General features: G+C 51.4%; 1 protein-coding gene across 1 annotated transcript; it reads left to right on the plus strand.

The window, feature by feature from the left end:
- On the plus strand, positions 1-14,621 carry LOC127056868 (diacylglycerol O-acyltransferase 2-like). Its single transcript, XM_050965206.1, has 8 exons — positions 1-195; positions 2,190-2,318; positions 5,926-6,033; positions 7,578-7,648; positions 8,906-9,110; positions 10,345-10,519; positions 11,041-11,243; positions 12,498-14,621. Exons 1-8 carry the CDS (start codon positions 156-158, stop codon positions 12,650-12,652), a joined length of 1,086 nt encoding a protein of 361 aa, XP_050821163.1. The 5' UTR covers positions 1-155; the 3' UTR covers positions 12,653-14,621.
- Positions 14,622-15,255: the final 634 nt, after the last annotated feature.

The following is a 15,255-nucleotide window of genomic DNA, read 5'->3' on the forward strand; positions in this document are numbered from 1 at the left end:
GTTTGTCGTCCACCCCTCCAGTGCGAGCAGTTTACCTTGGGCCAGACAGTGGTGCTTCAAAGCAGTTGGACACACAATCAGTTTCATAGGTTGAGATTTGCAAACCTGCTTTTTAATCTGCGGATCCAGAGTCTGGGAGAGAACTTGTCACCAACATGAAAACAATTATTGCAGCTTATTCCCAAAATCGTAGTGGTAAGAAAATTGTAAAGTGTAATTTGAAGTTATTTATAATGCTCTAGACTTGCCAATTTCTAGTCAATTGATTTAGTATTTGTTGTTATACATTTGTTTTAGGCTATTTAATAAAAGGGGAAGGCTTTTTATAAATATTATGTAGCAGCAGCAGGGCACAAATCCCTCAAATTACTCTGCAGGAATGAATTCTCTGAAATTGACATTGCAAAGGAGCATCAGGTAGTTCATCAAAATAGGGGGCTGCAAAGGGTGGCAAATTCTCCCTGCTTGAGTGCTAATTCAGACATGCAGTCCAAATCAAAGGAAAGCATCTAGCAAATCTTACTCAGGAAAGATTCCTGCCGATTTTAACAGGAGTGAGAGCTAAGTAAATCTAAGTAAAGTGTGCTGGATTTCGCCCTCGCTCAACTAAGGGCAAAACTGGGGGGAATGAGATTTCTGGGATCTGGTGTGATACACTGGGGAGTCTGTCTGGCGTGTATCAGGGATGAGTAATGGATTTGACAGAACTTGGTAAACTGCTCTGGGGAAGAAAACAAATGCATTCAAACCTAATGAGAGCTCCCATATTCATTAATTTCCACTGCCCTGTCCATGATCTGGATTTGCTTCTGGAAGGGATGAACTTCCAAAGCTGGATGGGTCTGACACAAATCTGGATTTGGTGGCTTTTCTGTGACCTCCTGTTCCCAGCTTTCCTCTGTTCCAGCACAGCACTGTATGCTGGGGCCCCTCTGTTCTAGCTATGTAGGTACATGTCTTGGGGGTTGTTAACTTTGGCAGGTGCTCTAATTTTATTTTCCCAGCCACAGGAAGGCCAGCTGTGGCTCTGTGCAACTCTGAGTGCCCTGTGAGCCAGTTGCTTCATGGTCAGGCCTTGGTGGGACGGGCCATTTGGCACATGGAGGCTCTCGCAGCTCAGCCCAAATTCCTCGCAGGAACACTGAGCCCTTCCATGGCAAGGAGGGGATGGGTGTGCACATGGAATTTGGAATCTGACTCCAGTCCAGAGGGGAGGAGGGGTCGAAAGCCCCTCACTGTATTTGCTATGTCATCAGTGGGAGTTAATCGTTCACCAAGGTTAGCTGGGGGGAGGAGAAGTGAAGCAAATTAGTGCTGTTGAACTCCCTCTTTCAGGAATCAAGGCCGGGGGCAGGGACGAGGTCCTCTTATCAGTCATTGCAGGACAGGACCATAAGCCTTGCACATTCAGACTCATTTGTCACTAGTTCAGATGCTCCTGCCTGCTGGGACGCTTTAGCTGTGTGCGTGCTTGCCCCCTGCTTCCCATGACTCCTAGCTCAGGCTTCCCCAGCACACAGCTATAGGAAGGATGGCTGCTGCCTTGCATGCAGCAGAGTGACCCCAACCTTGTGCAGAATCTGGCCTCTGGGAGTCTGGCCAGCTTTTAAACTTGAATGTTTTGCCAAACTCCTTCCCTGTGAGGCTGAACAGGCCCAGGGAGACTCCTGCCCAGACTCTGGAGGAGGCTCCATTCCCCTCAGGATCTTGGAACGGCCTTGGATGTGCTTCATTCACCTAGCAGCACACCCTCATCCCCATCCCAGCACAAGAGCCCCACTGGGCCTTGCCCTCTCTCCCTCTATGCTCTGAGCTTTGTATTCATCTTCTGCACCTGTGATCAGCCTGGGCTATCGGAGACAGCCACTGAGGAATCAGCCCTGTGTGTACATGCTGCGGGCTCAGTGTATGTGCAAGGGCCTGCAGGTGCATGTGTATGGGGAGTGGGGCGACTATGTTTTGGTGCATGGAGTGGTTTGTGCAGCTGTGTGTCAGTGCATGTGATGGGGGGGACTGTGTGTGTGCATGCATGTGAAGGTGTAGGTGTGCGTGGGATTGTGTGTGTTTTTGGGTTGTGTGTTATGGGGGTGAGGGAGAGAAGAGGCTTAGCAGGTAAGTGCAGCATGACCAGCAGCAGGCTCAGGAAGTGACCGATCACAAGTGCAAACCAAATGGTGTGTGCTTTGCAGCGAGCCATGCCAGCATTCAGGCCGCCCTGCATACTCTGCTAACCGTGCCCTGGCCCTCGCAGCGGGAGTTTCGAGCATGCATCCAGCTCCTCGCAGTTCTGCAGTGGGTCCTCAGCTTCTTGCTGATGGGTGAGTAGACCCAGCTGGCAGGAGGGGGCGCGCCATTCTCCATCTCTCTCACCAATCAGGTGCTGCTGTGGGGTTGTTGAAATTCTGCATTGGGATCCGTATGATTTGTTGTTCTCTATCCCTAGCACCATGGTTGGTAATTTCACAAAAATTCAGGACATCAGAAAATCCAGCACTAAGGCCTGAGGGAATGACCAGGGACCAGGAAGAACAGCAGCCTTGCCCAGGGGAATGAGAGGTGCAAGAGATCTTTGCTGGTCAGTGGGGGAAGGATTGTCAGATGAGACCTCAGAAAAATACCCCATGAAACTTTTCATAGGAGCAGAGGTCCGTGTGATCCTGAGCCAACATCTTTCCCCTCACGGCTGTGCAACGTAGTGTGCCCCCTTGGGTGTCTGCTTCTCTCCTTGCCTTCCGGGGCTGCATTTAGAGCTTGCTGAAGGACACAGTGCTTTGGGGTAAAGGCCCCTGTATAGGTGAGGTTAACTGCATTCAAATTAGGCCTGGCACCAATCCACCTTCTCAGGATACAAAGGGTCTGCCTTTTTTTTTTTTAAGTGCTAAGCACCCAAAATGCATGTCAGTGGCCCAGAATGTTTATACTCTCCTGCTGTGCACCCACCTCCTCCTCACTCCCCAGAAAAAGCTTAGATTGTGGATTGGGGGAGGGGGCAGAGACTGTCTCCGTATGTGTTTGTACAGTGCTTAGCAGGACACGGTCCTGATCCTGACTGGGGCCTCTGAGCACAACTACAGATGAAATAGGTCAGGTCTGGTCTACACTACGTGTTTAAACCAATTTTAGCAGCGTTAAACCGATTTAACATTATACCTGTCCACACAACGAGGCCCTTTATATCGATATAAAAGGCTCTTTAAATCGGTTTCTGTACTCCTCCCCAGCGAGAGGAGTAGCGCTAAAATCGGTATTACCATATCAGGTTAGGGTTAGTGTGGCCGCAAATCGATGGCATTGGCCTGTGGGCGGTATCCCACAGTGCACCATTGTGACCGCTCTGGACAGCAATCCAAACTCTGATGCACTGGCCAGGTAAACAGGAAAAGCCCCACGAGCTTTTGAATTGCATTTCCTGTTTCCCCAGCGTGGAGCTCTGATCAGCACAAGTGCCGATGCAGTCCCAAATCCCCCACATTTTATCTCAGTAACAAGTCGGTGTTTCTTATTCCTGCATTCTTTATTACTTCGTCACACAAATGAGGGGGACACTGCCACAGTAGCCCAGGAAGGTTTGGGGAGGAGGGAAGCAACAGGTGGGGTTGCTGCAGGGACACTCCCTAGAATGCCATGCAGCTCATCATTTCTGCGGGATCTGACACAGAGCGGCTGTGCTCCCTGGTTTTCTGATACACTGGTTCTCTAGTACACTTGCCCCATATTCTAGGCAGAACTGACTCTATTTTTAGATACCATAAAGGAGGGAATGACAGGGGAGTCATTCCTATTTTTGTCTTTGCGCCCCGGCCGACCTCAGCCAGGGGCACCCATGACAGCAGCCGACGGCACAGAATGACTGATTACCATCTCTGCTGTCATGCAAAGGCAAATGAATGCTGCTGTGTAGCGCTGCAGTATCGCCTCTGTCAGCGGCATCCAGTACACATACGGTGACAGTAAAAAAAAGCTGAATGGGCTCCATGGTTGCCGTGCTATGGCGTTTGCCAGGGCAAGCCAGGGAAAAAGGGCGCGAAATGATTGTCTGCCGTTGCTTTCTCGGAGGAAGGAATGAGTTACAACATTTACCCAGAACCACCCACGACAATGATTTTTGCCTCATCAGGCACTGGGATCTCAGCCCAGAATTCCAAGGGGTGGGGGAGACTGCGGGAACTATGGGATAGCTACGGTATAGCTACCCACAGTGCAATGCTCCAGAAATCGACGCTAGCCTTGGACCATGGACGCACCTCGCCGAATTAATGTGCTTAGTGTGGCCGCGTGCACTCGACTTTATACAATGTTTTACAAAACCGGTTTATGTAAAATCGGAATAATCCCATAGTGTAGACGTACCCCCAGAATCCTAAGCAGGAATTCAGCTCCTTCAACTTGCCTCCAACTTACAAAGGGGATAGGAGGTGCCTTGGCTCACTTACAGATGCCACCCCCCCCCCCCCCCCGGCCAGCCCCCAGCTGCACTCTGTGACAGGAGACTTCCCGTTAGCTTAATTATCTTATTCTGCAGAATTCTGTTTTGGGACTGTGACTTGCAAATCAGATCAAGTTACTGCTTGTTACAGGATAATTGATTTAAAAGGAAAGGGAGGATTAGTGGTAAATGACTTCAGCTTTTCAGAAGACTGAATTTGTAGTTGAGACACGGGGCTTGTTTACATTGGCACTTTACAGCGCTGTGACTTTCTCGCTTGGGTGTGAAAAAACACCGCCATGAGCACAACAAGTTTCAGCGCTGTAAAAGGCCAGTGTAGACAGTGCCCCAGCGCTGGGAGCTGCGCCCCTCGTGGAGGTGGTGCTGCGACTACACAAGCCATGTTAAAGCGCTGCCATGGCAGAGCTTTAACATTGCCAGTGTAGACTAGCCCTGAAGAGACTTGAGACATTATTACCTACAGTCCTAGGCTGTAAACTGCTGAGGGCAGGGACCATCTTTTTGTTCCGTTCGTCCAATGCCTTGGACCATGGGACCTGATTCTTGCCTGGGGCCCCGAGGTGCTACTGCAATAGAAATTATACTAATATGTACCTCAACAAGTTCTACAAATATGGGATTAGCTTTCCACCATTAGATTCAGTGGTAGGCAGGCTGCATTTTGAGACCTCTGGTGGGTCTGCATGTGGCACAGTGGAGCAAAGTGAGGCACAGTCCCAGCACATGTGGTTACTGCAGTTTAAGCCTCTCATGCTCTTTCCCCGGTTGCTCCATGTACTGGAAGTGGGCTGTAGTTTGAGTACACGGTATACGTGGGGGGTTAGAGGGGCTCGGGTTCAGCAGGCTTTCTCATATCTGAAGCTGTCTGGCCAGACATAGCACCCCCTTTAGAAGTGTCTCCTGCTGTCCAGAGTTGATGCTCAGCTTTGGCTGCTTATCTCTGACCTGGGGAGACTCTCACACAGGCTGCATCTATACTAGGAACATTGGAGCCTGTAATTCTCCATCAGAGTGGCTCCAGCATAGACCAGGCTCTTGAGGTTTTACTATTGTGGTGCCTAGACAGGCTGTACAGTTAAAGATGACAGCAGTAAAAAGGCCTGAATCTTGTCTCCAACACAGCCTCTTTCCAGGGAGCACCACAGGGAATGAATTAGGGCCCCAAATTTTACTAGTGCAGCAAAGCCAGTCTGGCTGTTGTTCTGCCCTTACAATTCAGCGTGGAGGCTTAATGGGTCTGGATTGGTTGGTCAGTGCTGAAACACAGCCAGTCAGAACACAAACCAAATAAGCAGGCATTTTGGCCTACAGACAAGTGCTGGGAATCAGATATTTTCTGGGGTGGGTGGGAAGATCTGCCCAGTTCTGAAATGGCCCAAAGAGAATGGGATTCACTGTGGGCGCTCATCTCATCCCACATTAGAACTGGGGTATTATGGGATATGTGCGCTAATCTCTTGCTTATGATATACCCTCAGGAATCATCTTCCTGTTTCTCCTCGTCTATTTGGTTTTCACCAGTTTCTGGCCAGTTTCTGCTCTATACTTTGCCTGGGTAATCTTTGACTGGGACGCACCGGAGCAAGGTATGGGAAGGTACAGCCTAATTTACTGCGTATGTGTATGCTTAGCAGGGCAGAGGGGAGACAGACTTGCTGGAGGATTCAGATGTCTGTCCAACCCCTTGCATGTATGTCCTTGTCTCTGAGAGTATGATCTGTGTTTGTAGGTCTTCAGGTCCAGGTAAATCACACTCATGCTAAAGGCATTTCCCCAAAAGCAAGAGAACTAGGTCCAGAGACACACACAGGGAGTAAACCATAAAGTTTATAGCAGATTGTGCTCTTTGTGTGCTCTTTGCTGTTTTTCCCCTCTCATCTTCCATTATTTGCTTGCTTATTTAACAATCTTTAGTGACTGGCCCTTCCACAACATCTGATCAGTGTCATGTGTGATTAAAATGTGACTCTGACAGCATCCGGCTTGGAACTCTGTTTAATTTCATCTGTTTCTCTGTATTGTAACACCTAGCAACATTTACAGCAGCAGCAGGGATAGTCCAGAAGCACAGACTCCTGCTGCCTGAGATTAAGGAGACTATCCTTTATCTGTTAGCAATACAGGGCCTATGACATAGTTCTAGGCAGTTGTGATTCATTCTAGTAGGGCACAAATATGCACAGAGAATCATTGCATCAGCTGGGGCATAAGCAGCCAGAGCAGGTAAGATTTCCAGAATCATTTCTCTGGCCTACTAACAAAGACAAACTACAGAAGTGCAGGGGTTCCCCAAAAGAGTCAGTCTTTCCAGCAGTCCCCAGTGTGGCTGTGATGGATGGTCACTGTATGAGGTCTAGTTGGGGACTACACACCAAAGTTGCAGCAGTTTGTGATGGTCTCTTGTCATTGCCCCTGCCTGGATTGTGGCACAGCTATCTTTGCAAAATATCAGAGGGGAAGGCCTGTTAGTAGTGGGAACTTCTGCAAAAGAATAGGTCTGCTGTATGACGCTAGAGGGCAGCAGCCCATAATATACCCAGGAGATACTGGCCCTGTGAGAGAATAGTCCTAGAGCTGGCTCTTCATGGCAACTTCCAAGGTTTCAAAAGCTGTTTTGTTCGTCACTGCAATAAAATGACCTTCTGGACAACTGATCTAAAATCAAATTGTGCCAAAATGTCTGTTCTCACATCAGGACACACGTGTGCATCCTAGTGAGTAAGGCGCTGACCTGCAGTATGGGAGACCCAGGTTCTAGTCCTTGCTCTGTGTCTGATTCAGAGCACAGCTTTTCATCCCAGATCACTTTGAATCAGGCAGAACAGGATCCTGAGCTTGGGTATCCCACATCCCAGGGCAATGCCTTGGCCATCAGGCTGCACCGTACAATTTCTCCTCCCTCCCCTAATCTTTCCAGTGAAAACTGCACATCTCTGCAAACTGTTAACAGTGTAAAAAAAAAAATCACGTCGTCACCAATGTTCTGACTAGCTCTGGTCTGCTGGGAGGCAAAGGCTAAAAGAAAGAGGAAGTGACCAACCTCCCAGTGGAAGTGGAGTCTGTCCTCACAGTGTCAGTGTCTATGTGAGATCCTTGCCCCCATGCCTACTCCCTCTTGTGTGGTTTGCAGGTGGGAGGAGGTCGGCATGGGTGCGAAACTGGCCTGTCTGGCAGCATTTCCGAGATTATTTCCCTGTTCAGGTAAGCCGTGCTGGGCAGGTGTGCCATGCCCTTGCTGTCCATACAGTATGTGCTGAGTGCTATACTGTAGAATTTTGACTTCCTGCAAACCTCTGGACAAGCTTCTAAGTCTCTCAGGCATCTTTGTTGGGTCCCTTGCCTGAATAAATCTCTCATGTCTCTCTGTATACATCCATCCTGCAACCTGGCTGCTGGCAGCTTCACGAGTGCCCAGTACATCCACCCGCCCCTGAAATTGCACATGCATTTTTCTGTAGATGCAGGCCAGACCCTGCATGGAGCGTCCAGTAAAGCTGACAGAAATTTGTTTTAAAAACTGATGGTGGAATTAATGTGACCTCCTGCTACCCCCTAGTGGACATTTGAGACAACAGCCACCTTACTCCGCAGAATCTTTAGGATCACATCCGGTGCAGATGCTTGCCCCCAAATCGAATCCCAGCCCCCACAAAATTCAGCAATTCAATAGCTGTTCAGCACACATATTTTATTTTGGGTGAGGGAGTAACTACTGAGCACAGGTCAGCTCAGGAATGAAAGGAAAGGCTGCTATATGAAGAGAGATTAGTAAGACGGACTTTTCACCTTGGAAAAGAGACGACGAAGGGGTGATATGATAGAGGTCTATAAAATCATGACTGGTGTAGAGAAAGTAAACCTGTAAATGGTGTTTACTCCTTCCCATAACAGCCGAACTAGGGGTCACCAAAAGAAATTAATAGGCAGCAGGTTTAAAACAAACAAAAGGACGTATTTTTTTCACACAACATCCAATCAACCTGTGGAACTACTTGCCAGGGGATGTTGTGAAGGCCAGGAGTATAACGGTTCAAAAAAGAGCTAGATAAATTCATGGAGGATAGGTCCATCAATGGCTATTAGCCAGGATGGGCAGGGATGGTGTCCCTAGCCTCTGTTTGCCAGAAGCTGAGAATGGGTGACAGGGGATGGATCATTAGATGATTACCTGTTCTGTTCATTCCCTCTGGGGTACCTGGCATTGGCCAATGGTAGAAGACAGAATTCTGGGCTAGATGGACCTTTGGTCTGACCCAGTATGGCCACTCTTATGTGTTGATTTGTCCATCTGTTTGTAGAGGTGAGGGGTGTGCCAGGTGGGGATTGCCAAGTTGGTATTTATCCAGCACTGCCCACCTGCAGTCATGTGTAGAGACCTGTGACCCAACCAGGATCCTCCTTCCCTCTTCCCCCACCAGTCCTTGCCTTCCCCATTGATTATGTATCTTCTCCCTCTAGTTAGTGAAGACTCACAGCCTCCTCCCCAGTCACAATTATATCATTGGCGCACACCCCCATGGGATCCTCTGCGTTGGGGCCTTTTGCAACTTCATCACCGAGTCCACTGGCTTCTCTGAGAAGTTCCCTGGCATCAGACCCTTCCTGGCCACACTGGCTGGCAACTTCCGGCTGCCTGTCTTCCGGGAGTACCTGATGAGTGGGGGTGAGCATGCTCAGGGAGTGTCCCTTGCACAGGTCCAGAGAATCACACCAGAAGTGCTGCAGATGTGGCTAATATAAGAGACCTAGGAGCTCTGTAAAACAGCCAGCTCCTCTCCTTTTCTTTCCATCACTGATCACCTGAGTCCCTTCCCTCTGCAGCGTCTGGCCAAAGCCCCTTTCGAACCCTCTGGATGCTGAAGCTACTGCTGGCAACATAATTCTGTTCTCATGTGCTTCTGTTCTTTTTTTCCCCTGAGACTAAAGCAAATTTTAGTACTTGTCAAAATGTCAGCTTGACATTGCTGGCTGGGCCAGGCTCAGTGCAGTCAGCGGCTCACTGAGATTCTCCCACAATGCTCTGCTGCTGCACCTCCATTTTGCCCCACACCCAGCGCTACTCTAGCCTGCCCCCTCCCGCTCTACCATTGCTCCTCTGCCTGGGTTGGGTGATGGAATTCCATGCCGCAGCCAGGCCCTAGAGAAGGGAAGACAGAAGAACACCACAGAGCTCAAGTATTTTGTGGGCTACATAAGTCTTTCCTAGGGATTGTTCCTTGCATCATCCCCTAGGAAAGCTCAAAGACCTGAGCAATCGTCATCTTTCATGCAGCCCAGATGTGAAGTCTCTGCTCTGTGTCCTCCACTCCCCAAGTGCCAATTCCCAGGGTCAGTCACTGAAAATGGCACCATAACAGCATCCCCTGGGAAACTACATTCTGCCTGGCACAGCTGCTGCTCTCTGCTGCTAGCTAACTTGGGTGTTCAGAAGCCAAGGCCCAGTTAGTGCCCATTGTGGCCTCAGTTCTGCTGATCCCCTTATCCTATTGCATCCTCCAGAGCAAGAGACCCTATGGTTCCTGGGTGGACACAAGGTGTCACCCTTATTCCACGTGTTGGGCTCCTGGGCAGGGACATAGGTCTGCCTACAGCACGTGGCTCTGGGCAGGGCTCGGCGCACCTAACTCTGTGCTGGAAGGAATGAAAGAGAATAGCTCCCCACCACATTCTGCATGCCTGAATGGAGGATACCTGATCATCCACCCGCCCTCGCTTGTTGGGATGTTCTCCTCAAACCCTAACTGTAGGCCTGTTTCCAAGCCCCCCAAACTCATTCAAAGATTGTGGCCACGGGTCTGTCCCCCGAGTCAGCTGGTGAGTCAAGGAGTTCTCAGGTGGGCCAAGAACTGGTTTCCATTGCAGTTCTCCTCATGCTCCCTTGGTGCTCTTCTCTTTAGGCCTGTGCCCTGTGACGCGCCGGGCCATAGGGTACCTGCTCTCTCAGAATGGCAGTGGGAACGCTGTGGCCATCGTGATTGGAGGTGCGGCTGAGTCGCTGTCTTGCCAGCCAGGAGTCACCACATTAATCCTCAAAAACCGCAAAGGCTTTGTTCGGATGGCGCTGCAGCATGGGTGAGTATCGTCAGCCAGGTGCTGTCCTGAGAGGCCTCCAACTTCTCTGATAGCACCTCTAGGAAACTGGGCTGGGGCCAGCCACCCCCAGGACCTGCCAAGCCAGCCACTTGCCCAGGAAACAGGGCCTGGCATCTCTCCCCTACTTGGGACTTCCCCAGGCAGCCCATCCCTGGACTACCTTTCAGTAGGACCCAGGAGATAGGATAGTGAGTGTGCCTCAGCTGCTACTTACTGTGGCTCCCAAGGGAGACCAGTTCAATATGATCTAGTTTGTTGCAGGGCCCCATGGTGCTGAGGTGCAGTAGCGAGCTGAATGCTGGAAGTAGGGGTCCTGCGGGTATGGCTGCACCCACTGGCTTGAAGTGGGTTCCATTATATACAGGTTTTACAGTTTGGTTCAGTGACGCTTAGCATCCGCCCCCAGACAAATGGTTCCGCACCCCTGGTAGCGAGTGCTACCCTGGGAGTGGGGGCGCTGGCTGCGGAGGGCATTCATACTACAATGCTTTCTCCCCCAGGGCACACCTGGTTCCTGCCTTCTCCTTTGGTGAGAACGACCTCTTCCGGCAGGTGGTTTTTGAAGAGGGCAGCTGGATGAGGGGCATTCAGCAGAGGTTCCAGAAGCTGGTGGGCTTTGCTCCCTGCGTCTTCTATGGACGAGGTTTAACCTCTATCCATTCCCGAGGCTTCTTGCCCTACCCGAAGCCCATCACCACTGTCAGTGAGTATCCCCTTACTCTTCTCCTATGGCTTTGGCTGCTCCAAAAGCCCCGGCACTGGTAGGTGGTGGGAGTTGAGACCTGGTTATCTAAGCCAGTGATTTTCAAATGTGGATACAGCGGCCCCATGCGGCCACCAGCAGTTTTTCTTGTGGCCACAGTCTCCTGGGCTGTGATTTGGGGGGAGGGTGGGGCAAGCTGCAGCCCCTCCCCCTCCCTTTTGCTCCTGGATGCACTGCCTTGGTGTTGGATACTAGGGCTGCAAGCAGGGGTTGAGCCCTGCCCCCTCTGGAGACAACTGGGGCACAACGCTGGAGGAGCAGGCTGCTGGTGAGTTCCCCACCTCCCCAGGGGTGGTGAGGCTCAGGCTTTGGGATTCACCCCGGGGGGGGTGGGGGCAGCAAGCTCTGGCCATTGGTCTTCGGGCTCCAGCCGTGGGCTCCACCTGCACAGTCACAGATGCCAGGCTCTGGCCCTGCAGCTTTGGGCTCCATCCCCCAGCCATGGTGTTTTGGCTCTGGCTACGGGGCATCAGGCGCTGGCCCCCAACTATTTCCACCGGCATCCCCAACCCAATCACCCCTGGCTCCCGCTGGCTCCCCTGACTTACTTACTCAGCCCCAGCTAAATTTGTCCCCAGGTTTGTTGGGGCTGAGTAAGTCTGCTGTGAAAAGTGATATTTGTATGTTTGTTAATATCACTTTTAACAACAGACTTATTAGCTAGCAATAAATAAATTACAATGATTTGAACATGCATATTTGTTTGTTTTTTCCTGAAGCTAATTAAGTATTTTAGGAAAAAAATTGAGCACGGCCACCAGCAAGAGTTGGTGGCCGCACTCTGAGGCCACCAAAAATTTGTCCTGAGAACCCCTGGTCTAAGCTGACAGAGAGGGTTCCACTTGCCATTGAGTTTGTGGTAGGTGTGGAAGCCAAAAACTCGTAATGTGAGGAGTGAAATCCAGCAATTGGCGGAGTGGGCCCAGGGGGCTTGTGAACCTGCAGTTGGTGGGTGCTATCCCAGGGCACAGTGTGTTCTCTTCCTTCCCTCTCTGCCCCATGCCTGTGGCCAGGTGCTGTTGCTGTCTCTGTGATACTATTGCCTGTATGTAAGAATTCACTCGGAAGAAAGTTTAGCATTAGCATTCCAAGGCCCAGGTCATTATGAGGGGCAGAGAGTCCTCCCAGCTGTACCAGCTGGTTTATTCTAGGTGTTTAGGATTCACTCTTCCACCCTCTTTCTGGCTCTGGCAGTAGGAGAACCTGTGACGGTGCCCAGGATCCAGGAGCCTAGCCACGAGACGGTGGATCTGTACCACGCTATGTACATCCGCTCCCTGCTCAAACTCTTCAATGACCACAAAGCCAAGTATGGCCTATCGGAGACGGACGAGCTGAGGATCTTGTGACTGAGGCCAGAGAGAAGCCAGGGGACTTTGGGCAGCCAAGCCCTAATTCTCAAGGGCTGCCTGCTCTTGGAGGTTGGAATGGCAACTTACGTGGCAGGATGGGGGTTCTCAGGGACATACTGTTCACCCCAACTACTGCTTGCTTTCTACCCCAGTACCTTACTCACTTGTCCCCTTGGTGCTGCCCCAGCCTCTGCTTCTGTTTGTTCCCTCCAGAAGATGAATGAAGGAAGGAGAGAGCTCCCTGCTTGCCATATCCCCGCGTTTCCTGTGTGCTTTCTGCTCGCTCCCATGGGCAATGCAGTGAGTTGGCTTCCTCAACTCCCAAAGCCCCTTCAGGGAAGGGACGAGCACAGGAAGGACAGGTGCTGGGGCTTGGAGGAGATGGGGAGTGTGCATGTGAGCAGAGGGACACGGGGGAACATGTATGGGGACATTTCTCCTCTGCCCGAACCCCACTCTCCTGGAGGGAGATGAATAGTAGCTTTATGCTGCTGCTAATGGAATAGAGAAACGCAACCCTGCAGGCTAAACTCTGCCCAGGGCTCCAGCTCTGGCTAAGAAGGAGGGAGGGTGAGATGGATAGAATGGGGGAAAAGAGGGGAGGGAGGAGAAAAATGGAGGGAAAACCCTTGACTGTATCAAATGTGAAAAACAGGGTTACCAGAGGGGCCTGCAATGCCAGGCAGGGTGTGTTGTGAGGGGCAGGGCCCTGAGACTGAGGGTCTCTGAGGAGCTGGCTGCTGACTCAACTCCTTGTCTAAGGAAAGCTGGGCAGCTATAATTCCTTGTGGCCTTGTCTATCCCTGGTGCCCATGTAGAATGGAGCCTCCTGGGAGGGTTTGTCCTTCCATCTCTGTTTTGCTGGCTAAACGTGTAGCTCAGAAGCAGGCATGTCAGGCTGTTTACCCCCAAGGGGACATGTCTTCCCTGCACCGGGTTGGGAGTTCTCCCTGTGGTGGTTAGCACAGGCAGCTTTGTCTCAGCCTTAGAATCAGGACAGGGCCATGGCTTCCCTTTCCACAATGAGAAGCGATGGACAGTCAAGGAGTTCATGGGAAGCTTGGTGAGACTCTGGCCAGGACATAGCTAGGATGCACAAGATTTTCCCTTTGCATCTCCCCTTCCCAACACGTCTTGTTCCCTGCCTGAACTGTGGCCAGGGCACAAGGGGGAGGGGGTTCATAGACCCACCTGAGCAGCTGAGACTTGGTTGTATTTTGTGACAACCTGCCCTCCCTGTCCCCCCCTAGCCACCCTGTAGTCCCCACTCCTGCCCCACGCTGGGGATGGGGAAGCTCCATCCCCTACCCCCTGTGAGGCACAGCAGGGGAGGAAGGAAGCCATATGTGAAGGCAATTCCCTCTCCGCCAGCACCCATTAACCCACCCACCACAGGGGAGATGGGAGAGGGAGGCTTCCTAGACCTGAGCAGCTGGGGCTTGGGTGAATTTTGTGACACCCTGCCCCCCCCCCATAGCCACCACCCTGCAGACTCCACTTCTGCCCCACTCTCGGCAAGCGTCAGCCCCATCCACAGTGAAGCTATGGTGAGGGGCAGCAGCATGGGAGGCCACCTGTGATGGCAACCCACCCCCTAGTACCCATCATAGGGGAGGTGAGTGAGCTTTCTGGATCTGAGAGGGGCCCTAGGAGCATGTGCAGTAGCTGTGGTGCAGAGTGAGTGTGCTGTGAGGGGGAGAGGAGGGATCCCTCCCCCGGAGCTTGCTGCTGCCAGTGGTGGTGGTGGGGAGTCCTCTCTGGCCCTAGCCCTGGAGCAGCCTGTCTGCACCCCAAGTTCCAAAGCCTGCACCCCCAGCACCCCAACCCTGAGCCCCAGCCCTGAGGACGCTCCTGCACTGTGAACTCCTCATCCTCAGCCCCACTCCAGAACCCTCACCTGAGGGGAAAAACATGCAACTTAAATTTGGTGGTCAGTTTGGAGTATCATTGTGTTTAGCACAATGCTTGATTATTTTACACCCTTTAAAGTATAAAGGTGTTACAAAGTGGGAATGTTCTTAATGTTTTCTCTGAATACTCTGTGGGTACCTCAGTTTCCCCTATGCATTTCTCAAGGATCTAGATGGTGGGATAAGGGTGTGTGATTGTTGTAGAGCCCTAGAGTGCCAGTGTGATGCTGTCTGCACAGAGAATGGGCGAAACCCTGTCTCCGGGCAACTGGTGGCCTGGGAAACTCTCCTGCAAGGTGCCAACTGAAAGTGTTGGAGAACAAAGAGATCAAGTGACCTCCTAATGCCTGCAAGAGAGACAAAGGCCAGAGGAGAGAGTGTCAGTGCCTGTGCGGACTTCCGGGAAGCGCATGGTGTGGAAGGGGATGGTGGGATGCTTTGGAACTACTCCATACAAAGCCCGTCAGGACTCTGGAGGAGCCTCCTCTCTCTGAGCATCCTGTCTCCAGGGCAAGAAGCTTATACACCTTCCTGGGTCTGACCTCGGAGTATTCAACATGCCATTCCACACTGTGCGCTTTCTGCAGCGAGTGTGCCCAGGCAGGTCCTGAGGCAACCAGAGGTCCCTGCACCCCAACTCTGCAGTCAGACATGACTCTCAGCCAGCAGGTAAAACAGAAGGTTTATTAG

This window comes from Gopherus flavomarginatus, chromosome 8, assembly GCF_025201925.1.
Source record: "Gopherus flavomarginatus isolate rGopFla2 chromosome 8, rGopFla2.mat.asm, whole genome shotgun sequence".
Classification (NCBI taxonomy): Eukaryota; Metazoa; Chordata; order Testudines; family Testudinidae; genus Gopherus; species Gopherus flavomarginatus.

Excerpts from the sequence above, each read along its gene's own strand:
- LOC127056868 (XM_050965206.1), top strand. The coding sequence starts at position 156 with ATGAAAACAATTATTGCAGCTTATTCCCAAAATCGTAGTG. Across the intron at positions 196-2,189 it reads TTATTCCCAAAATCGTAGTG|CGAGCCATGCCAGCATTCAG; the intron begins GTAAGAAAATTG and ends TGTGCTTTGCAG. Across the intron at positions 2,319-5,925 it reads CCTCAGCTTCTTGCTGATGG|GAATCATCTTCCTGTTTCTC; the intron begins GTGAGTAGACCC and ends ATATACCCTCAG.